The sequence below is a fragment of the Suillus bovinus genome, assembly GCF_016758785.1.
Source record: "Suillus bovinus strain UH-Sbo-P2 chromosome Unknown EDB93scaffold_15, whole genome shotgun sequence".
NCBI lineage: Eukaryota > Fungi > Basidiomycota > Agaricomycetes > Boletales > Suillaceae > Suillus > Suillus bovinus.
This window is the reverse complement of record NW_024542071.1, coordinates 567787-590585: the sequence shown is the minus strand read 5'-3', so window position 1 is coordinate 590585 and position 22799 is coordinate 567787. Positions and strand designations below refer to the sequence as shown.

Sequence of the window (22799 nt, the reverse complement as noted above, 5' to 3'; positions counted from 1 at the left end):
CGAGATAGAAGAACGAGTGTGAAGAGTAGTATGTCCACAGAATGATATCGACCAGACCTTTGAAGCAGCAACGAAATGGTTCATGGGATGTTATCAGCTGTGTCACCTGGAGGAACGGTCCACAGAATGTTATCGACCAGACCTTCAAGGCAGTGACCTAGAGAAATGGTTCATGGAATGTTATGAGAACAAGGAGCTGTGATGGAAGAACAAGTTTAAAGAGTACTGTATTATATAAGCACAGACCGATCAAACAAGTGTGTCCTGACACTAGGCAAATGATGACATTCGAGCACGGATAATAACTATGAAGGCTAAGTAGTTGCAGTGTGACATGAGGAGCGACGAATAGTTGTGGAATCATTGACCATCAATGACTTTTTCTTCCTGCCCCTGGACGCTTTTGCTCGAGATTCGGGAATACCAAGCCCTGCACCACTGGCAGTAGTAGCTGCCAATACATCCTCACCCCTCAGGATCTCCCAAAATCTCTGCTTGCAGTGCCATAAAAGTGGGGAGTTGTGGGGTCAAAATGGAAGTGTGCGGGGCATCGGGATAATCTCGAATGTCCGAGGTCACAGTGGGCCTGTCAGGTGCTGCCACTGCGGCACTTACACTAGGACTCGGAGTCGAGGGTGTAATGGTTACAGCTGTGGCTGCAGTGGAATGATGTGTGTCTTTGGTAGCTGGCAAGTTAACATATTCCAATTCTTCATCGCTCTGGTTCAAGTCTGAATCATCTGAATCACTGGCATCCAGCGCAGCCATGATGTGATCGAGTGACTTGGTGATGTGCTCTACAGTGCATGAAGTGTCGTTGGATGGCTGTGTCTTTACTGTACCATCAAATACATATCCATTGATTTTCTCGACGACAGATTTGATGCGCTGATGTGCACACTTAAGGATGAAAATCTTCTTGACAGTCTTAAAGATTGAATGATACGAGATCAAGAAAATAGCGCCAACACCATCGCCCGAAAATTCCTGGTCTGGTGATAGGATTAATATGATCTACAGAACAACATGATGGGTATCAGCTCTGAATCGGTGTACATCTAGAGGACTGAAAACCTACTGATGTGACACCAAAAGCAATCAGGCCAGGAGTGCAGCTCGTGAGTTTCCATATCTTGGCATAGGAAGGTGGTCCACCTGCGCGCTTTGGGATACAATGACATCTTCCCACATATTGCAACCTTGATAACCTTCAAAACAAAATGAGCATCCAGTCTGTTGTCAACAAGTAAACCTCACCTTCACGATGACTATCCAGTTTTGGAAGATCTTCTTCTCATTCACAACATGGTCAGGGTAAAGTATTGGTGCACCTTGAAGATATCATATGCTTGGCCCTTGCCTGCTTCCCATCCAATCAAGTCCATGACCTGTGGGAGGGAATTACGGTCGTATTTGGAGACAAAAAACTCGTTGGGCATGTTGAAGATGCCACCTGCGACAGAATGCAGGCTGTTGAGAAACTGAAGAGCGAGCTTGTTGCATTCCACTTCCAAACTAATCGAAGTTTTAGTTATGTTCATATCAATGGCTTGAGGAAGAAAAGGCTATGCACCTGGTTGAAGAAATGATTTGTTCGCATCCGAGCATGCAACAGTGTAGTCGATGGATGTGTAAAGTTCAGTGATGAGTGCGGACTTTTCCGTAGACTTCTTTGCATAACAAGCCAGACTTGAGAAGTCAACTGGAGGGTCAGGACAGTCCATTTGGAAAATGACTTTGTCTGGGAGAAACATCTCCGTAATTAACGCATACTTCTTAGCCAAGCCCAAAATAACCTTGTCAACACCACTGGTCTTCAATGAGTCAGGAGTTGTACCAGAGGTTGCAGTTGATTCGGATGCAGATGGTGTTGCACAGATGTTGCAGATGTCGATTGCGACACTGATGGTACCCTATTAGATGACGATGCTTGAGGGCGCTTGCATGAACGTTTCAGTTGTTGCTCTCGTTCAGAGACATGTTCGCTGCTGGAGCTGCCCATGTTGAAGCTGAAGATATTTAATATACTAGTAGATCAATGAGTATGTTGGAATATATGGTATGAACAAAAGGAAGGGTGTACCTCTTGGTAGTGCTCAATAGAAGCACCACTGCTCGGTGGAGCCACAGGACGACATTGGGTGCCTTCATCTGCCGAGTCTGAGCCTGAATCAAGACTGAAGGATGTTGAATTTGAATCAGAGTCAGACATTGACGGCAGGAATGGGAAGAAAGTGTTTGATCAGCTAGATCAAGTCCTGAGAGTGGGCGTTGGGTCAAAGTCATCTCACAATCGATGCCATTTTATGCAGCTGTGAAGTCTGAATCTGAATTGAGTGTCATAAGGCAGCGGCTCTTTTCATCTTCATTAGTACTAACCGAAGCGAAAACAACTCAGAGTGACCTCAATATCATCATACACGTGGTTTGATATCAGTGCTTATTAGCTCATTGAAAGTCAGTTGAGGCCATGAGGCTGTTATCCAACAAGTAAGTGAGTTTGAAGTGGCAATTTAAATGCGGCGAAGACATACATAATCATGGCAGCATTGCGCAGCTTCGATGTGTGATAATACACTGTTGCAAGTCTACATATTAACACGCAGACGGATCAAGTATTACAATGTGAAGGGTAGATTCAGGTCACTTACGTCTGTAAAACGGTGGATGTTGACAAGCGGTTTCTAAACGATTATCAACCGTAGCACCCCAACAGATACACTCCCGATTATAGTGTGCAACCGAGCACCACCAATCAGCCTTGCTCTTGATGTACCATAGGATAATGTTCTCAATCGCAGTTTGCTTTCCAACAATGCCACACCTCTGAGAGATGCTGGAGAATGGTTTTCGACTTGTTTTGCTTGAAGGACTCGGGCATCATGTCGAGAATGTCGTGCATGACAGCCGCACGAGAGGGGAGCTGAGCGCCAGGATGAATGAAGGGAGTATGAATTTGGTGGATGTGTCGTTGGAGATATGGGAGAGGGGAGCTGAGCGCCAGGATGAATGAAGGGAGTACAGATTTGGCAGATGCGTTGTTGGAGATATGGGAGAAGTATCATACAGGTTATTGAACATCTGTAGAGGGCCGACATCAATAAAAGCTTGTTGCAGATGAAGGATGAGGGGACCAGGACATACCAATGATACTGAGGATGGCCTGCCTCACAATGGTTGAGCTTGGAGGGCCTTGATTAGAAGAAATATGTCATTGTCCACAGTGTGGATGACGAAGTAATCACCAGGTGTTTCAGGATTGCTTGTGAGAGTAACTCCATGAATGATTGACTGGACGGAAATGATTTCAGAGGATAAGCGAGGTTTGGCCTGCACACGCCATAGTCCAAGGTCGTTGTCTCGCCTTCGACGACTACTGGGGATACTGACATCATAAGGATGAATTAGCGCAAGAGGGAAATCAGTGCCGCCAATTGAGCAGCTGAACATATACACTAAGCGAGCGAAAAACGGCTTGTCTGCAGTGTTCACCAAGACACAGTTGTACCTTGGTGATCCATAGAACTTCGGGTTGCACTGAAGTAAGTCTCGGTGCATGCGCCAGTCAACTAGTGATTCATAATGAATGCGCAAAAACTGAAACTCCATTACCTGGTAAAAAAGTATCAGTCTTATCAATTGAATTGAAGGAAATTAGCATACCACGTCCTCTGCATGCAGGTGAATGCGCCTTCCATCTGGTAATGGAATATTATTTAGTGGTAGAAAACCGTTCAGGAAGCTGTTAAGCTTCATCCGAAAGTCGGTGAAGGCCCTATCAGTTCCATGCGAGTGCATGATATCGGAAAAGGAGTAATTGCCTTGCCTCGAACCTAAATGTGCATGGACAGTAGTAGATTCGGGGTTTCCAGCATCAGGCAGAGTTTCATTGGTCTCGGGATCGAGAGTGTCTCCTTGATTATACTTGTCGAGTTCGTCGAGTTCGATGCGCATAGACGTCGAGGTCAGAAGCCATTCATCATAGTGAAGGATCTGCAACAATAAAGCTATCATTAGGCTGAATCCACATGACAATATAGTTAGAAGTGACTCACCTGAGAAGCAACATTCTTGAAATTCGTGCATTGAAGGTAGATTTTTCGAAGAGAGCCGTGCATTTTTTCATTGGGCTTGGTACTGTAGTTGCGGGTCACGCCTTTGGCCAAAATATCATCAAATATGTGCGAGATTAAATGCTTCTTTGGAAAATTCCAATTCTTCATCGTTTCAGGCTGCGATTCAGTGATGTATTCCTAGTAAAATGTCAGACAGTCATCATCTGAACAAATAGCAACTTACATCCATAATTTCCGAGAACTTTTGCAGCGCCAACCTTCCAGCTATAATTGTCCCTTCCGTGTGGACTTCGAATGAGGCATAGACGTCGAACTCAATGTAGTAGTGAATGCAGCGAAGAAGTAAGTGTCCCAGTTTGCAGTGGGACGAAGAAAGAATATCCTGTGCTGCAAAGATAATCATCTAAGTTATTTTAGTACCTAAAATCGTGTATGATGTATAGACAAACCTTCGACAGATCCCCTAAGAACAGTACCATCAGTGAAATCCACTGCCATGACAGACTGAAAAATGTGTCAGATTAGGCCATCGTGGAAGTGCGTCAAAACTGAGAAGTGAGTCAGCATTAGCATTAATGTATTATAGTCACAATACATACTTTTGCTCGAGTTTGACAGTGGCTTCCCGCCCAAGATCCAAAATCCAAAATTTTGTCTCCTTCCACAGATGGTCGCCCCATAATCCTTCCTCGTTTGTATGCAAGCGGTCGAAAGAAAGAGTGTGATGAACGTCTGTGTAAAGAATTCTCGAGAAGACGTTCTTGAATCAGCGAGTTTGTCAGTATTAATAGATAACAAAGTGGAAAGGGCATACCTGAACATTTCGGAGCAAGAAGGCCTTCAAATGATCCTCCTTTTCCTTCTCAGAAGGCATGGATCTTGCAGTACGAAGTATGTCTTCAGATTGGCGGCTTGTGCGTAGCTCGTAGGTACTGAAGAACAGACTGTTGATCTTGCGGAACCAAACAAATTGGACACGGGAATTTCCCCTTAAGTCCCCATATCAACACCATGACACATCTACAATTTTAATGAGCCTCGCAGTAGAGTAGTACTAGAACCAATATTGTGACTTACTGTTCTTCATAATCAGCACTCAAGATCAAAACCAGGGGCCAGAGACATCATTGGATTTCAGTCTCCGCATTCAAACCAAAAGTCCCGTATTTGAGTGCTTCGCAACCGAAGCGAGCAGCTGGTAAAACGATGCATGCCAGACAGGCATTTTTGAAGTCCACATACTTCTTCTTCTTCATGTGTTCCTGATTTTCGACGATCTTAATCAATACAATTAGTAATACCACTAACTGAATCAGCAGTGATGCACCAACAATGGGCAGCCAACCAACAACTACGACCGCCTCCTACCAGTAGTGTTACTGTTATGAATATGAACCGGAAGGTTCAGCAATGCGAGCGATAATCGGATAGCCTTTTTGACTCCCAAATGACGATAGTTTATTTTTGTCTGCGTACAGGATGAACGCCAATGGTTTGGCATCCGGAGGAAGGTGTGACTAAGTTACAAACATTCGGAGGGATATCATTAATTTAAAAGGATAGATAACGAATAAAGTGTTGGAACATACTTGCAGCATTCCAAAATGCATCGGCAGTCCACGGTTCGTCAATGAAACGTACAAACTTTTCTCCATCGAATTTTGAGAGACGTTGAGCATCAAACACAAAGTGAGGTGCGAGATGTCTGTCTCGCAACAAGTCAAGTGCCCAGTCCCAAAGAGGGCGGTAGTGCATGTCAAACTCATATACCTCTTTTTCGAAGGGAACAGATACATTGTCACACTGAAACTATGCACTAATGATAAGTTTATTATATTGTTAGTAGTAGTACATGAGACAATGCTTACTCTGGTATAACATTGTGAAGCTAGATCCCAGAGGGAACGGACTTCATCATGATTTTGCAACGTGAATGCATCTTTGCCGCTAGCAGATTGGTGTACGAGACTGAGAAGACGATTAGTCTGTTCCTTTGTCATTGCAGCTTCAAGAGCAATCTCTGCAAATCTCAAAATCGAGTTGTGTGCGGAAGGGCTCCCATGGTGAGTTGTTACAGGGGCACATAAGCTTCCGTTGGGCGGCTGCGGGAGAACTCGGAGAAATGATGTACACTGGGAGGGAGTTGGCTGTGGGGATGATATTCGACTTGGATGTCATCGAGCTGGTGAGTGGGCTCGCTGGGACCAGGATCAGGCTCGTTGTCGATGGGACCAGAATCAGGCTCGTTGAAGCCGGGTAATGTTGTGTCATGGTCCATTGGTGGGTACCGTGAAGGCGATGACCCTTGATGATCTGGCACTGTGTTTAAATCAGTTTAAGGATGATATCAATCAAAATGTTTTGAATTACCTATGTCTGATTCTGTTGCCCAGATCGCGGTGGTGTTCACTATATTACAATGAGAAACATTAAAAGAGCAGAAACATAATCAAAACATAACCGCTCACCTGTAGCAGCCGACAGCGTGTTCTCAAAATGTTGTAAGTTATTGCGCACTTTACGACGCTGCCTTCTAAGTTCTGTAAAACAATTATCAACTATAAAATATCAAGCGCATCAGATGAGTGAATTGACCACTGACCTTTCTTTTCAGCTTTCCAAACTATATCAATGAACTCCTCGTCTTCTAGCCGCTCCTGTTCTTTCTTTGCGCAAGACTTCGTACGGGATACTAATCCCCGTGCGCAAACAACTGCTCCACATCGATCGCATGTCACGAGGTCTGATGTGCGTTGTTTTGACTTAGGCATCGGTGCATTTTGATGACGATAGAAGACGAGTAGAAGACGAGTAAGGAGCGAGTTGATGGTGATGGTCTATTTTTAAAGGCATAATTGATGAGCATCAGTTGCATCAGAATGTCATTGAAACTCCGCCTACGGGCATCGTAATGAGCTCGAAATCAGGTCAAAATAATTCCAAGGTACATTGTAACATGTGACCATTATGAAGGCATCGTAATGAGATCGAAATCAGGTCAAAATAATTTAAAGGTACATTATAACACGTGACCATTATGATGCTCGTAAAACATCTCCGACAGAGTGAAAGGCTAGCCCGAAGCTCTCGCGGTGTCTCGTGGAGAAGCTGTTCTCGCTGGCGACGAATAGTTTCTTGAACTTGTTCTGTTTATTTATTTTTGCGAGACATATGAATGCCGTTACTTCCGCAAGCTGTAGCCAGTTGACATCTATTAAAACACGGACTTTCTGACGAGGACGACGACGACGACGAGAACGTTCTATTAACAAAGTTCATAAGATTATGTAATATAAGTTTCATGGTTCTGGGTCCACCAACCATGTGGCGTGACTTATGCGTATTTTTCGCTATTGGAAAGACATTGGCTTGATGCTTGCAAACAGCTGGCCACACACATCGACAGTCGACTTGAAAAGGACAACTGGTCATTGCATTCAAGTTGACCACATTCCGAAATTATATTGACCCTAGTCTTCCTACGGCAGAAATCATGACTCATATCAAGATTCGCACGTAGGCCGCAGAATACTTACCATTGTGACCAAGCCAACGGCTGGTTGGAAATCCGAATGGTCAGTCGTTCCATAGTACCTGCCAATGAACTTTGCTGGCAATGAACTAGCATCACATAGTACTATGTGCTGGCATTCATTCAGAGGTAAATCCAAGCAACTGCAGTGATTCAAGAGCAAAATATACAAGCCAGCGGCCAGCCCTTTTCCTAGTACTGTCCTTCAAAATTACCTGATCCTATATCACACGAGTCACAAAGGATGCGTTTCGCCTCTCCAATCATTGTCTTCGCCGTCATTACTGCCCTAGCATCATCAATCTCTGCCACGCCCGCAACCAGCGAAACGGCTGACGAATGTATCCGGTTTTGCTACTTGGACAATCAATGCAGTAATCCACACTGCGCTTATAGCTTTTGCGTGCGTATTTGCATTTTCCCGGAATTGAAAACATGACTTATTTTACATATATGGCAGTGGTTTTTTGTATGCATGGTGAGTCGTGTTTTTGCTCTCACATACTAGATGCAGTATGGTCGTTGACACTGATGCGTGAGTTACTAGTGATCTGTATCGTTTATCGACGCACATCAGGAAACAATCGCATCAGGAAAACATCGGGTCTCTTAGCGTCCCTTAATGTTCACTTACTCGAGCTAAAAGACGAATTAAGTAGTAATTCTGTAAGGCTGCTTGATTGAGTTCAACGGGGAATGATTCGGACTGAGAGATAATGAGTGAGGGGGAGTTTATTCACTGGAGCTATAGAAAGTAGGGACCAACTATTTGTATGTAAGTGAGCACAAAAGGAGTTCCATAAGTAGTACTTCAAACCGGTACAAAGGGAATTCCATATAGCTGGTGTCTGTGGCTAGCAGAATGACATTCCTTACAATTCAGAGCACTGGTAGAAAGTTTTCAAAAGGCCACTCGTGCTCTATCTCTTCACTTTTTAGTACTATTATTCACTCATTTTTCACAACTTGTGAGGGATGAAAGTAGCGTCTTATAAAGCACCGCGCGGTCTATAAAATGGACAAAAATGCGTAGTGAAAGAAAGATTAAGTCAATCAAAGTACGAGGTCATGCAAAAGCCTTGAACATGTGAGTAGGACATTGTTGAAAACGATAGAAAGTGGAGAAAAGTGATGGGAAAGCAAGAAAAATTACCGAAAAATAAGTCGGACAGATCAGATAACAGAGTAGTACAAAGGCCGAGAGATATCTCTATCGAAGAAAATGACCATCAGGAAAACCCTCTCAAAGCAAATTTCCATAAAGTCATAATTTACGACCAGTCTTCCTACGGCAGAAATTACAACATGACGTTGGCAGAATACTTATGATTGTGACCCTAACAGCTGGTTGAAAATGCGAATGGTCCTGCCGATGAACTTTGTTGGCGCACCACATATGCATCAGCGAGAAGTATCGCGCTACAGAGTGTTACAGGGTGCTACCGAGTGCTTCGTAGCAAATTACGTTTCCCTGATGTGTGTTGGCATCCATTCAGAGGTAAATCCACGCAACTCTGATTCAAGAGCAAAATATAAAAGTAAGCCGTCTTCCTACTATCGCCTTCAAACTTACCCGATCCTATATCACACGAGTCACAAAGGATGCGTTTCCCCTCTCCAATCGTCTTCGCCGTCATTACTACCCTAGCATCATCAATCTCTGCAACCAGCGACACGGCTGGCGATACTTGTATCCGTACTTGCTTCAAGGACATTGATTGCATTGATCCAGACTGCTGGTTAACTAGATGCGTGCGTATTAGCATTTTCCCGGAATTGAGAACGTGACTTATCTGAATATATGGCAGTGGTTTGTTTTTTGCATAGCGAGTCGTGTTTTGGTCTCACATCGGTGCAGTATGGCCGTTGACGCTGATGCGTGAGTTACTAGTGATCTATAGCGTTTATCGACGCACATCAGGAAACAATCGGTTCACCTACAGTTCTATGCCTTTCGACGCTAAGTGTTTGTGGGAGAAGAAAAGGTGACTAGGAGGTTGTCTAGATACAGGAAACTTTGACTTGAGCTAATCTATGCGAAAAGCGCGAACCTGAGAGGTTTCAAGGTGAGCTGAGATGGACGGGTGGGCACCGAACAGATTGTCACGAGTGAGCCTTGAAATTTTGAAACTTCTAGAAAGCAAACGCAGTACAACGGACAAAAGGTTAACGATTTGGAGGAGTTAGACGTTTTTCCTGAGAGTCACTCAAAAGCGGCAACTATACCGACATCAAAATTTGTAATTCTATCTACACCTTCGGAAAGACAAATTTCGTCTTCAAAACATTACAAATGGGCTATGGTAGAGTGATACAGTAAGTCTATCAGAACACTTTTTCACAACTCAAGCTCAAGTTTCATGATTTCCGTCAAATTTCGAGCGGAGCTTGTCGGAGGTTCCTATTTGGGTATGCGGCATCTGACGGCCGATTCCGCGATTACTGTAGTCACATCGCTTGCTCAATGTCCAACGAAATCTGACGGATTATATACTTCAAAGAGAGCATGACAAAAGGGGTATATCTATATCACACGTCAGGAACACTTATCAAAACCAACCATACTGTCACTTACATGCGTGTTTTTTGCTATTGGAAAGACATTGGCTTAATGCTTGCAAACTGCTGGTCACACATCGACAGTCAACTTAAACTGGTCATTGCATTGACCACTCACCGAAATCGACCAGTCTTCCTACGGCAGAATACTTACGATTGGAAATGCGAATGGTCAATGGTTCCATACCTGCCGATGATCTTTGCTGGCAATATGCTGGCATCATATACTATCCATCCATTCGGAGGTAGATCCACGAAACTTTGATTCAAGAGAAAAATATAAAAGCCAGCCATCTTCCTACTATCATGATCGCCTTCAAAATTACCTGATCCTATATCACACGAGTCAAAGGATGCGTTTCGCCTCTCCAATTGTCTTCGCCGTCATTACTGCCCTAGCATCATCAATCTCTGCAACTAGCGACACGGCTGGCGATCTTTGTGTCCGTGGTTGCTACTTGGACGATCAATGCTCTAATCCAAATTGCGCTTATGATAGATGCGTGCGTATTAGCATTTTCCCGGAATTGAGAACATGACTTATCTACATATATGGCAGTGGTTTTTTTTATGCATAGTGAGTCGTGTTTTTGGTCTCACATCGGTGCAGTATGGCCGTTGACGCTGATGCGTGAGCTACTAGTGATCTGTAGCGTTTATCGAAGCACATCAGGAAACAATCGGTTCACCTACAGTCCTTTGTATATTGGAATTCAACAGACAGAAGTAAACATGTATCCGCGCTTTTCGAAACTCGTGCCACGAAGATACTACTATGGCGTTCTAAATGAAGAAGTCAAGCTCTTTCGTGACAAAGTGCGACTGCGATAGACTTGCAGCCGACAAACTAAGTACGTACCTGAACTCCAAAGCATATCCTACTAGCCATTAACAATAGGCTGTCTGATAGATGAAGACGACGCCTGCACTTTTCACCATTTGGAACCATTTCTTTGCTCCTCACTAATGCATTTTATCCCGGTTTTCTGGTTTTCTGGTCTTTTGTCATCTCTCAGCACTCATTAGCTGCCCTTTAATGCTCTTAGTGCTTTGTGTGTCTCGCTCATTTTTTGACTTGATCACTCTTTCGCGCGCTTTTTAGTGATTCTATGACACATTTTACAGCGACTCGCAATGGAATTTATCGGCCTTAAATTGTGTGTGATGAGTAGATTCAATTGTGTTTAAGTCGCTACAAGACGAGGCGTGGCCTTGGCGCGTCTTGTGACGCTCTTGCTCTTATTTTTCTTAAAGTCAAAAAAGTCCAATTAAGACATCTGTGATTTTCCTGATGGCCTGTGAAAACAAGAAAATTGTATGTATGCACCAGTAGCTGTAGTATAGATGTATCAATTCTTGTAGCACCGCGAAAAATCGGGTACAAAAATGCGCTCACTCATAGCGCACTGACTTATAGCGTCAGATGTATCATTTCCTACCTGGTAGCTGATACATCACACTCGAGCCTGATACAAGAGAACACATCACACTCAAGAGAACTGATACATCACATTCAAGAGAGCTGATACATCACACTCAAGCCTGATACAAGAGAACACGTCACACTGAAGAGAACTGATACATCACATTCCAGAGATCCGATACATCATAACGAGTACAGAATTACTAATCTTCTGCAGCTAATGGTGGAGGGCCTTCAATGGTGAGCGTGCAATCGGTATCAGCCATGTTGTTAGCGCACATGATGTGCACGTGAGCGATACGAACACGGATGACGTATATATATACCAGTCATCATTCCCCCCTTCCCTCAGTCCGTTACATCTGACTGAGGGTAAGTCACTTATTATCATCACGCTGTACCTAGATTACTCACGTATCACTTATAGAGACTGATACTGTCTAGGTTAGTGATGGCCAGGTCCGGTTCTGAACCGCGGTTCGAACCTGAACCGTTTCGAACCTGACCGAAGTCCGGTTCAAGGTTCAGGCAATAGGGAGGACCGAACCGTTGGTCCGGTCCGCGGTTCGGGGACGTGCAGAATTGCAGAACTGGTTCTGAACAGGTTCGAACCTGTTCAAACCAATGGCAAGTCAGTATGTAGTTTAAGTGTAGTACTTATAGGCAGAGATGACGAAACATTTGGTATCCATGTCGTACATAATGCAAAAAGAACAGTTCGGAATGCATCAGCATAAACGAGGGTAGAATCACCAGTAACTGTATCATGGGCACTGGATGAGCTGTGGTGGCAGTGGAATAAATGCCTGAGAAGTGTGCTTCTTTGCGGTTCTGAGGAGTGGGAATGGCCTTGTGCAGAGGACTGAGAACAAAGAGATCAAGAAAATGAAATTTAAGTGATAGCGATGACGCATGTAAGCTGGTGAGACTCCATCGAAAAAACCATGGGGTACCTGACGAGCAGGTGCCAATGCAAGCCAGGAGAGTGCAAGTGCTGAGCATGAGTACTAAGTGAGTGAAAGTAGCATTTAGTATTACATGATGCATCTGTTGTTGGGCGTGTTTCAATATAATTTTTCTTGACGAAATTTTTATATATAGTTTGGATGGTCCGGTTCTTGGTTCGAACCCTCACTGAACCAGAACCAGACCATTTTTGGACCGAACGGACTTTTCCATCACTAGTCTAGGTACTTGCTAATCCTAGTCCGTTACATCTGACTGAGGAGACTGATACTGTCTAGATTCACACATGTCCAGCATGCCATCATCATCCAGCTCAGCAGCTACAACAGCAGGGACAATGGCCCAGCATTGCCTGAACTTTTCTACCATAGCTTCACGGAGCACGGATTGTCAGTTTGCATATGCCCTGGACCCTTCGCTGTCAGCCAATCTCTCGAAATGCTGAGCCGAAGCCAGCCCAGACCACCATGTACCCTGCCAAGTTAAGAATGTCAGTACCCTCCGCATCTCTTCAAGCAACAGCAGCACTTCTTCAGACCAACATGCCTCCTGCGCTCTAGCCTTGCACCACTCAATGCGAAGACCTGCCAGCCATCCATCAGCTTCACTGCACCAAAAAAATTGTGATATGTACAATCTTGAAGTCCCTCATCATTGTCTTGCAGCGCTCCAGACATCTTCCATATCCACGGTATATCACAAGTACCTTCAGATTGTCCTTGGATGAAGTCACCCATGGGTCTCATATCAGTCCCTCCAAGCGGGCACAAGATATCGCTCCAGCCAACTTTTGCGAGCGAGGGAGCAAGGGAGCAAGGGCAGTAAGTGCATCCCAGGCAGCATTGTATTTAACCTTGCTTGCATGCTTCTTCTCAGCCACAAGATCAAGAGTGGTGCATGCACGAGTGGAGGCACATTGGCCCTGTACATTTGCCATCCTGAACATGTTGAGGTGGGTGAATAGGTGTTACAAGAACATCTAGACGCTTGGGCCCCTACCATTTTTCTCCTCATCCTCCTCGTATCAGCCCTCGCATCATACCCTTACCCTGACCTCACCCTCGTTATCCTTGTCATCCTTGCATTCCCTTTTGCCCTCTACCTGTCGCTTCAGCAGAGCCAGTACATCTGGCCTGGATCCTTTTGCTGACGAAGCATACCCATGCTCCGTTCCACCACCTGACTGATCCTGTGGACAGTCCCCTTGCCTTTACCAGTCTGGACAGTAACCTATGATATGATGCACGACGCATCCCCTTTGCCCCTTTTCCCTTTCTCGATCCCTGACTCAGTGCGCAGTCGCACATGTTACTTATACTTAGATCCGCAGTTGCACGATCGTGCCCCTGCGCGTTTCACTTCTTGTTTTGACCTTTGACTCACTTTCTTATCAAGCACGTTCTGGTTCACTCGTGTCTCACCCCGAACGTGCCTTCCTTTTATGGTTATGCCCTTTATCAGTTACTTCACTTGGTAGTACGAGTTATCACCCACTAATACGTCCTCCTGTCCTCTATATAAACTCGCTACCATGTACCATATTCCCTAACTTGAATCTACTTGGTTCTTGACCTCCTACTCTCACCAGAGTGATCCTTTCTGCCTAGCCAGAAGTCTATATTCTATCTTCTTATCTGCTCTTCGCGGATAAGCCTATAGTCTCGATCTTTACTCATTGACTTCATCGACGAGCAAAGCCCCTGTTAACTAGTCGGACTTCCGTCCTTCTAATTAACGACGATCTTACGATTAACCTTCGGGTGTCGTAAGCCTTGGCAGGTACAGCTCATCGTCTAGCATCCGCTTGATGTAAGCTACCCGATTCGGACATAGGCGTCAAATCTTACTTGCCGAAGCCTCGCCAAGTAAGACCCCTAACCTTGGGCTAGCCCAAGGACGTCCTCGACCGTTGACAACACACGCTCTGTTTGAGCTTCGCCAACAGATACCATCCAAGTTGTAACAATAGGCGAATGTGCTGTCGAACATTGTTCAATGCATCATGGGCCTGTGCATACTGGAGTTCCCATTCACATTCACAAAGTTTTGGGTCGCAAGGAAGGTGCAGGTCGAGCTGGGATGGTAACCAGAGCTGAAATTTCTCTGGCTTGAGTGTTGTGGTGCTTTCAGAACGACAAGCATCCTCTGTTACGACTTGGATAGTATCTGTTGGCGACGCTCAAACAGAGCGTGTGTCGTCAATGGTCGAGGACGTCCTTGGGCTAGCCCAAGGTTAGGGGTCTTACTTGGTGAAGCTTCAGCAAGTAAGATTTAACACCTATGTTCAAATCAGGTAACTTATGTCAAGTGGGGCTCAATGATAAGTGTATCTGCCATCCGCAATGAGCAGATAAGAAAGTAGAATATAGACTGCTGGCTAGGCAGAAGGAATCACTCTTGTTAGGAGTAGGAGGTCAAGAACCAAGTAGATTCAAGTTAGGGAACTAGATACATGGTAGCGAGTTTATATAGAGGAGAGGATGTGTATTAGTGGATGATAACTTGTACTACCAGAAAGGGAACTGGTCAAAGGGTGATACTAGAAAAGGAAGGCACGTTCGAGGTGAGTCATAGGCGAACCGGAACGTGCAGATAGGAAATGAGTCAAAGAACAGAAACAAGCAGGGGCACGACTGTGCAGCTGCAGAGCTAAATATAAGTACAAATGTGCGACTGCGCACCGAGTCATAGATCAAGAAAGGAAACAGGGTAAAGGGGATGCAGCGTGCATCATATCATAGGTTACCGTCTGGACGGTAAGGGCAAAGGGGACTGTCCACAGGATCAGTCGACAGGTGGAACAGAGCATGGGTATGCTTCATCAGAGAAAGGGTCCGGCCAGATGTACTGGCTCTGCTGAAGCGACAGGTAGAGGGTGAAGGGGAATGCAAGGATGACAAGGATAACAAGAGCAAGGTCAGGGTAAGGGTGTGATGCAAGGGCGGAGACAAGGAGGATAAGGAGAAAAATGGTAGGGGCCCAAGCATCTAGATGTTCTTGTAACATCCTCCGTGGCCTGGATTGGCACAACTGTGGGCATGTAAAGGACTTGGATTTGAGCCCAATTGTCCAATCGACATTGTAGAGCATTGCTTTAATTGAGTATCTTGGTCTTCTGTGTGTCGGTTGCATGCTGACCCAGTGAAGAAATGTCCGCAGCCAAACACTGTCTGTAATATTTTTCGTTAGAAGAGGTTCCAATTATATTGCAATACTTACTGCTGATCCTGTAGGTCAATGCCTGATGCGATGAGGACACTTGGAGAAATATTGGCATGTAATGAGACATCTATGCCAGCTTGTAAGTCTGCAGCCTCCTTCTCGGCCAGCTGGCGGCATATAGCAGCTTGAGTCATAGCTGTCAAATGTCAGTTTTGAAAAAATGAGCAGAGAAAATAACTTACGAATTACCCTGCTCTCGAACGGGTTGGGCTGTGTGTTGTCCTCCTCCCATGCCTCAATTTCCGACTTCCACACAGAGAGCGATGATGCTGGAATCGATTGTTGAAGTTCGTTGAGTTCTTCTTGATGAAGCTTAGCTCTCCTTGAGGCTTCTTTGACTTTGTGGAGCATGCTTTGACCTGGAAATACGTGAGATTGAGAATGAAACAGTCCAGTCAGAAACCTACCGAGCATGGTGACTTTTTTCCAATTCCAGTCCGAAAAATGGTCATCCAAAGTATCACAGCGTGCTCCTGGCCCCATTTCTTTGGTGTTTGATGCCACATGATTAATGTTTGCCCACCCTCTCTCAGGTGCTTCTCCGTCTGTACATCCAACATTCTTCCCAAAGTTGAATGAGAATGCTATTTGACATGATTGGATGTGAGCGTTAAGATGAAATTTCGGAACAAAAAAACAAATGATCTTGTTTTCGCGGTTAAGATGCAGTCAGGGTGGCATTGATGCCATGTGAGGCCATAGTTTTTTATGCCATTGGCAGGCGATGTTGTATGATAGATTGAATACAATGACGGCAAAACTGACCATCACTGAAAAGACCAGATAGTCCATGTTTAGATATCTAGTGCTAGGCTTAGCTTCACGAGGCTCGAGAAACAATCAAAAAAACACACTTTTCACCTTTCTGCAAATCACCAACTCCATTAGGAAGTTTCATATCATGCCTTGCACAGTCCACGGTCCCAATGCCCATGGTTGCAAGACCCCTTGATGACTTTGTGTCAGCCATGTTCACGGCGTTGTGACTGACACATGTGCTTTTCTGAAAGAATAGAACATACTAAGCCTAAGTGCGTGCAACAATGAAATATTACTTACCTCCTGTGGCTCACAACCACGTTCGCTCAGATATTGTTTGTATGCAGTCTCTTCAACAAAGTAGCATGAGCCGGCATTGAGACTTGGATCAACATTGTCGCTTGAGACAAACTTCCGCTTAAGCCAAAAATTGGCATCAATGGCCAGGAAAAGAGCGTACTTCCATCTAATGAATATTATTGGCGAACACCCAGCAATAACTGTGCATCCGAACATACCTGGTATTGTGTGATGCATGTTCCCAGCCCATGGGTAAATTTTTTCCAGGGTGAGGGCATGCTGGACAGAGTACAGCGCATTCACCAGCAGAAGTTGCATCCACACCGCTGGGATTGTGACCTCTTCCTGCTCGTTTGAGCACCTTGAGGTTGCGCCATTTACAAACCATTCACATAAATGCTGAATAATGATCCTGAAATAGTGGTGAGCAGAAAATCAGCCAATGTTAATGCAGACATACCCTAATTGGTGTGGTGATGGTGTTATCTGTCCATCTAGCAATACTGTGATATAATTCATATGCGGAGACCTTTGATTCAAATGCGAGGAGGTCGAAGAACTCCATGAGTGCGAATGTGGTGGCAGTTTGAGGATTTATTGCAGTAGCTGGAAACCATCGAGCACGAATAAGTTGCTTGTAATGGATTTGGGCCGTTTCACAGCTGCAAAAGTTGAGGCCAATTTCATAGATACCGTGGATGTCTACAACAACGAAATCATCGCCAGCGGCAGGTTCAGGATTATAACACTTCTCTCCCGGATTGTGACTCAGTTGGATGCGCAAGCCGAGCAGCTTCAAAGAGGTTTGCACGAAAAATGTGCCACGCCACTCTTAAGGGCAAGTGAGTTGCCAAGTCCAGTGGCTCAAATTAATGTTTGATGAACGTACCTCAACTCTATGGAGTGGATTATGTGCATGCCATTGAAGAACACATGCACGGCACACCATTTCTGCTCCAAAGCAATCCCGGCAGCGGTAAAGTAAAGGTTCTTCACCCTTGCAACTGCATGTCTCCCAAGCAATTTCATCACCACGGCCCTCTAGACGGATCATCTCATCTAGGTATGAGGACCATTCTGGTATCCACTGAAGTAAAGGAACATTCTGTCAAACATTAGCTCGATAACAAAGGAATTTGAGTATACATGCTAGTATTCTTTTTTTCATGGTAGTTTCTTGCATTGAGTCCACAGTCTCAAAGTACGGGTCATCAGGCTCACTTGGCAGTGTCTCCTCCCAGGCATCAAATAATGGTTCAGAACTTGATTGCACGGCGCCAAGTTGAGATACCACGAATGTTGTTTGCGAGGATAGAGAACCTCTGTCACCAACACCAAAAGATCAATGTCGAAGATACTCCGTGTTGCCATCATGCGAGTGCTCCGTGTACTGACTCAGTCAAGGTCTTTTGGATGGACATCTATGCTTCATTCTTCTGGTACATCAACTCGCCCATTGAGTGAGCAACACACAGCTCAGAAGCTCCCTCCACGTTGATGAAAAAGTCAATATCCTCCAAGTATGCAAGGGTGGTACTGAGGTAACGAGTGACCGTGTCAGCAGCACGAAACTTGGCCAAGACACCACAGTAATTGAGGATTTCATCTTGAACAGGGATGGAGTGGTTGAGCAAGCCTTGGACCGTGACTATCATACTTGTAATGATGGTTCAATCACCATTATTGGCACGGTCATCTGTATACACGATGCTGTTGACATATTGAAGCAAGGCGCCCTCAGCAAATGCACGAGGTTCAGTAATCAAAGACAGCATTTCTCTTTGAGCATGAGTAGACATGCTGTAAGATCCGATCTGTGGAATGTTAATTTTATGTTCATTTCATTTTCTATTTATAAAACAATGTACAGTGGGTCATTATTCTCCTCAATGTCGCTGGAACTGCCTGTCTCTGACTCATCACCATCTTCATCCAAGTCATAGCCAGTGCAGAGCTCTTTCAATAGCTTTCTCAAGCTCTGATGGCCCCGTGTTCTTTTCAACGCAAAGCTCCCTCCGCCAGGCTTAGAATCCTGTCTCTGTTTCTTCAATTGGTTAACCGGTCAGGAACCACCAGAGACAATTAATAAAAACAGTGACACTTACTTGGCATAATGGTGTCATTGTTTTTCACGACCTGCTTGCAGTTTTTCCTCAAGTGTTTTATGAATAGGAGGATGTGGTATGATTTTAGCTGCAGAGATGTAGCAGTGTGGTGGTGGTTGGTTGAAAGGCTTGAAAAGAAGCAGTGAGCACCATAGCTTCTTGTGTATCATAGGTACAAACCATTGGTAGTTGGACCAAAACAATGATTATAGTTAGTTAGCAATACCAATACTAACTGATCTACCATCTTGCAATGCAGCTAAGCATTCAACTTTCAAGGGTCGTAATATGTGAACATGGACTTCTCGCATTCACAAAAGCTGTACTGATAGAACTCTAGCTATACTAATAGAACTCGATGCAGTCAGACCCAAACTCACATAAAGTTACAAGCCACTCGATCGCAACGCACCTAAGCATTCAAGTTGAATTGAGGGTCATACAGTGGTCATAGTTTATGTGAGATATACTTACACCGTGAACATGGACTTCTCACATTCACCAAAGCTGTACTGATAAAACTCGAGCTGTACTGATTCACATTCACCAAAGACTGATAGAACTCAAGCTGTACTAATAGAACTCGATGCAGTCAGACCAAAACTCACATAGAGTTACAAGCCACTCAATTGCAATGCAGCTAAGCATTCATGTTGAATTGAGGACATATTTTATGTGAGATATACTTGCATGAACATGGACTCAGACTTCTCACATTGTACTGATGAAACTCAAGCTATACTGATAGAACTCAATGCAGTCGGACCAAAACTCATATAGAGTTACAAGCCGCCACCAACCCACAGACTTACACCTACAGACTTCCAACTGTACAAATTGTCCTTTGATTATTTAGTTTATTGTGAGAAGGCAATAATCACAGAGAACGGACTTCTTGCGTTCACCAAAGCTGTACTGAGCAGTATGACAATCAATATAAGCAACAATATATAGGTCCTGGCGCTGTAGTATGTACACGGTATACATAGATAGGAAATTGAGCACCTAAATCTTGCAACAAATATAAATCATCGGGCTTCGATGGTCCGTGCACTACGCACATCACTAACACCCACTTCCTAGCCAAATAAACTTCATTCTTTTTTTCATTTTGCTTCCCCATCAACGCACAAGATACGACATCTTGGACTAAAAGTGTGTGTTAACAAAATATCCGAATAATTCTGTCACTCACCTTGAATATTAGATGGCACCGCGAAAGTGGGCTACCGCTGAGGAAGAGAAATTCTTTTAGTTGCATGCTGCCAAATACCAAGCGTGTCAAGCAAAGCACAACTATACTGGATTTTGGGAGCCAGTGTTTGAGGAATGGTTTTTGACATTCCCAGAACGGCTTCGTGTCTTTCAGGATGTCCCTCTTGATGTTGAATTGACCATCAAGCAAAAGACCGAGGTAGGCAAGGCCGTCGAGCACCATCGACAGGTATGTTGCCGTGATTCCTAAGTCAAAAGCAAGGGCTTATGAGAATGTTGACTTGTCAGCAAATTATGAATAAATTCAAAAATGATATGGGCTCATCTAAAGTCAACCGTCAGACCAAGAACCACAACAATAAAATGATGGCCGCAGCAAGCACATCGGCTGTAACCGGTCAAAAGAGTATGGTTGCTGAGATGATGAGGACTAGGCATGTTCATGGTCCGCAGGTGACCAAGGTGTTCTCGAAGCTTTTCTTCGAGGACATGATCAAACCCACTCTTGATATCGCCTTTGAGACAGCAAAGGCCGAAGCTGTGGAAAAGGCTGCAGCTGAGAATACAAAGGTCAAGATGCCATCAAGTATAGCCATTATCAAGAAGCAAACCAACCTACTGTATCACTTAGCGTCTGATGAGGTCAAACAACAAGTAGCGGAGTTCATTGAGGAAGCCAAGAAAAAGAAGAAGAAAGAGTGGGAAGAGGCGAAGGGCGCAGGGGTAGCCGACCATCAAGTGTCAGTTGCATCTACATATCTGAATGAATACAAGTGCTCACCTGTAACTCACATCTACAGATATATCGATAGACTACCTGGTGTCCTCACCAAGTTCTTCAATAAACTTCAGAGACTCACTGGTCTCATTTTCACGGTTCTTATGGGTGGCCCAACACCAGCAATGGGTGGGCAGGTCGATGTCCAGAGCTTTCATGTTGGTGCAACTGAAATTGGGAATCAGTTCAACCTCGTGTATCCTGAGTTTAACTCGGGGATCATGCGGCCATGGAAAGAGTTCGTTAAGCATGTGTTTCGTAAGTCTGTAAAACCGAAACTTGGAATGTGTCTGACTTGGGGCTTGATAGTGGTCACAGCAGTGAAGGAAGAAGGAAGTGTTTGGGGTGTGAGTCGACAACCAACACTAGAGCCTGATGTACATGCATCACAGACACCTGATCCGTCTGATGGTGCCTTTGGGAATATCCCACGCGATACTTCAACAATGGCGTCATCCTCAAATTTATTTCCTCATATATCTGAATCGCTCATATCCTTTCTTGATGACAATGAGGACCTCACTTGAAAGGTGTTCCCTTCATATCCTTCACATCCAATTTCTGCTTCTCCAGTGGACTTGGGCCCTGATGGTGTCTCTTCAATGCTGTCCGTGGAAGGATACCATGAGCTCTTGAGAACATATGTGGCTCCGCCAACTTTGCAATCACCATCATATCCCACACATATGCCCACTCAACCTCCTACATCAAAGCCATCTACATCTGAGGTCACCACACCGGCAAATCATGCCATCACAGCACAACAGGGTCCTTCACCTTCGCCTGGGCCTACCCTACCTTCTACCAACCGGCAAATCATGCCATCACAGCATGACAGGGTCCTTTGCCTAGACCCACCCTACCTTCTGCCCCTCCCACGCCAAAGCCACTTACACCTGAGGTCACCACACTGGCAAATCATGCTATCAAGGACAGTCTTGCTGATCCCCATCTGCCACCTCTCTCAAAGTCTACCTCCGCAGAGGTTGTACCCTCCAAGTTTACCTCTGCAGAGGCCGCACCATCTGGCAAGTCTACCTCCACAGAGGCTGCACCATCTCAGTCTACCTCTGCAGAGGCCACACCGTCTGGCATAGTGACCATGTCTATGTATTGGATTTTCTTTTGTGGACGAAGAAGAAGAGTCAAATGTATTGCAGGACAAATACTATCATCTGACTAGGGACACCGAGAGGGAGATAGGCATGTGAGTATTTGGGCAAAGCCCCGAAGGGGGTTCCAGCCAGAAACAACACTCCGAATCTAAGAGGTCGAGGTGAGCCATGATACCCAAACACTTAAGGAGCCCAGTGATGCATCAGGCAAAGGTTGGACTCTCATTTATAAGGAGCAGGGCAAAATGTACCTTGGATTAGCAAACCTTTGCCATGGTATAATGGGTAAAGGGTTCAATGGTTGGAGTATCTTGCAGGTAAGGTGCCATTATGACCACATGATTGCACAAGTATATGGTAAAGGCTTCACTTGACCACCTTCCCATAGATTTTATGACGTCAAATGGAACACCTCAAAGTAAATACTCCAGTGTTCCTCCTATGCAGATGCCGTGACCTTTGAGGTCTGGGCAGCCACCGTTCTTGGCGATGCTGCTAATTCTTTGAAGAAAGGCTCCTCGTGTCAATGGGCTCATGCCCTTGGGGTGCTTCCATGTGAATATGTGATCATTGGGTGCCGTATCATTGATTTCGAAGTGCTTGAGTAAAGCTTGCATGGGGTCAGTTGTGTCTGCTTGACTCGCCCAGTATACATCTTCTCTGTTGACCGACATTTTCATGTGGGGAATGCAAATCTTAGAGACTCGGAAGTCATGACAGTCCTGACAATCCAGCTGAACGTCCGCTTG

General features: G+C 44.8%; 5 protein-coding genes across 5 annotated transcripts; 2 read left to right on the top strand and 3 right to left on the bottom strand.

Moving 5' to 3' along the window:
• Positions 1-465: 465 nt before the first annotated feature.
• EDB93DRAFT_1248698 (uncharacterized protein) lies at positions 466-2212 on the bottom strand (the record flags this gene model as incomplete). Its single annotated transcript, XM_041452749.1, has 5 exons — positions 466-1014; positions 1079-1162; positions 1332-1507; positions 1574-1913; positions 2084-2212. 5 exons carry the CDS (start codon positions 2210-2212, stop codon positions 466-468), a joined length of 1278 nt encoding a protein of 425 aa, XP_041309656.1.
• Positions 2213-3168: 956 nt separating this feature from the next.
• EDB93DRAFT_1248697 (uncharacterized protein) lies at positions 3169-6983 on the bottom strand (the record flags this gene model as incomplete). The annotated part of the gene is made up of 18 exons (XM_041452748.1): positions 3169-3612; positions 3664-3993; positions 4056-4253; positions 4300-4479; positions 4526-4539; positions 4578-4624; positions 4676-4836; positions 4891-5065; positions 5319-5353; positions 5408-5440; positions 5553-5593; positions 5666-5885; positions 5945-6178; positions 6244-6395; positions 6447-6485; positions 6545-6616; positions 6679-6913; positions 6978-6983. The coding sequence occupies 18 exons, from the start codon at positions 6981-6983 to the stop codon at positions 3169-3171; spliced, it is 2616 nt and encodes an 871-aa protein (XP_041309655.1).
• A 3408-nt stretch (positions 6984-10391) lies between these two features.
• On the top strand, positions 10392-10858 carry EDB93DRAFT_1134846 (uncharacterized protein). Its single transcript, XM_041449092.1, has 2 exons — positions 10392-10670; positions 10727-10858. Exons 1-2 carry the CDS (start codon positions 10521-10523, stop codon positions 10787-10789), a joined length of 213 nt encoding a protein of 70 aa, XP_041309654.1. The 5' UTR covers positions 10392-10520; the 3' UTR covers positions 10790-10858.
• A 4913-nt stretch (positions 10859-15771) lies between these two features.
• EDB93DRAFT_1102594 (uncharacterized protein) lies at positions 15772-20380 on the bottom strand (the record flags this gene model as incomplete). Its single annotated transcript, XM_041447224.1, has 24 exons — positions 15772-15914; positions 15961-16137; positions 16186-16362; positions 16544-16548; positions 16633-16781; positions 16838-17198; positions 17230-17249; positions 17298-17666; positions 17784-17914; positions 18059-18159; positions 18311-18485; positions 18516-18637; positions 18706-18763; positions 18943-19030; positions 19179-19201; positions 19323-19354; positions 19417-19474; positions 19551-19582; positions 19658-19683; positions 19755-19770; positions 19835-19857; positions 20004-20021; positions 20074-20091; positions 20138-20380. The coding sequence occupies 24 exons, from the start codon at positions 20378-20380 to the stop codon at positions 15772-15774; spliced, it is 2565 nt and encodes an 854-aa protein (XP_041309653.1).
• A 143-nt stretch (positions 20381-20523) lies between these two features.
• Positions 20524-21462, top strand: EDB93DRAFT_1248695 (uncharacterized protein; the record flags this gene model as incomplete). The annotated part of the gene is made up of 3 exons (XM_041452747.1): positions 20524-20897; positions 20958-21193; positions 21245-21462. 3 exons carry the CDS (start codon positions 20524-20526, stop codon positions 21460-21462), a joined length of 828 nt encoding a protein of 275 aa, XP_041309652.1.
• Positions 21463-22799: the final 1337 nt, after the last annotated feature.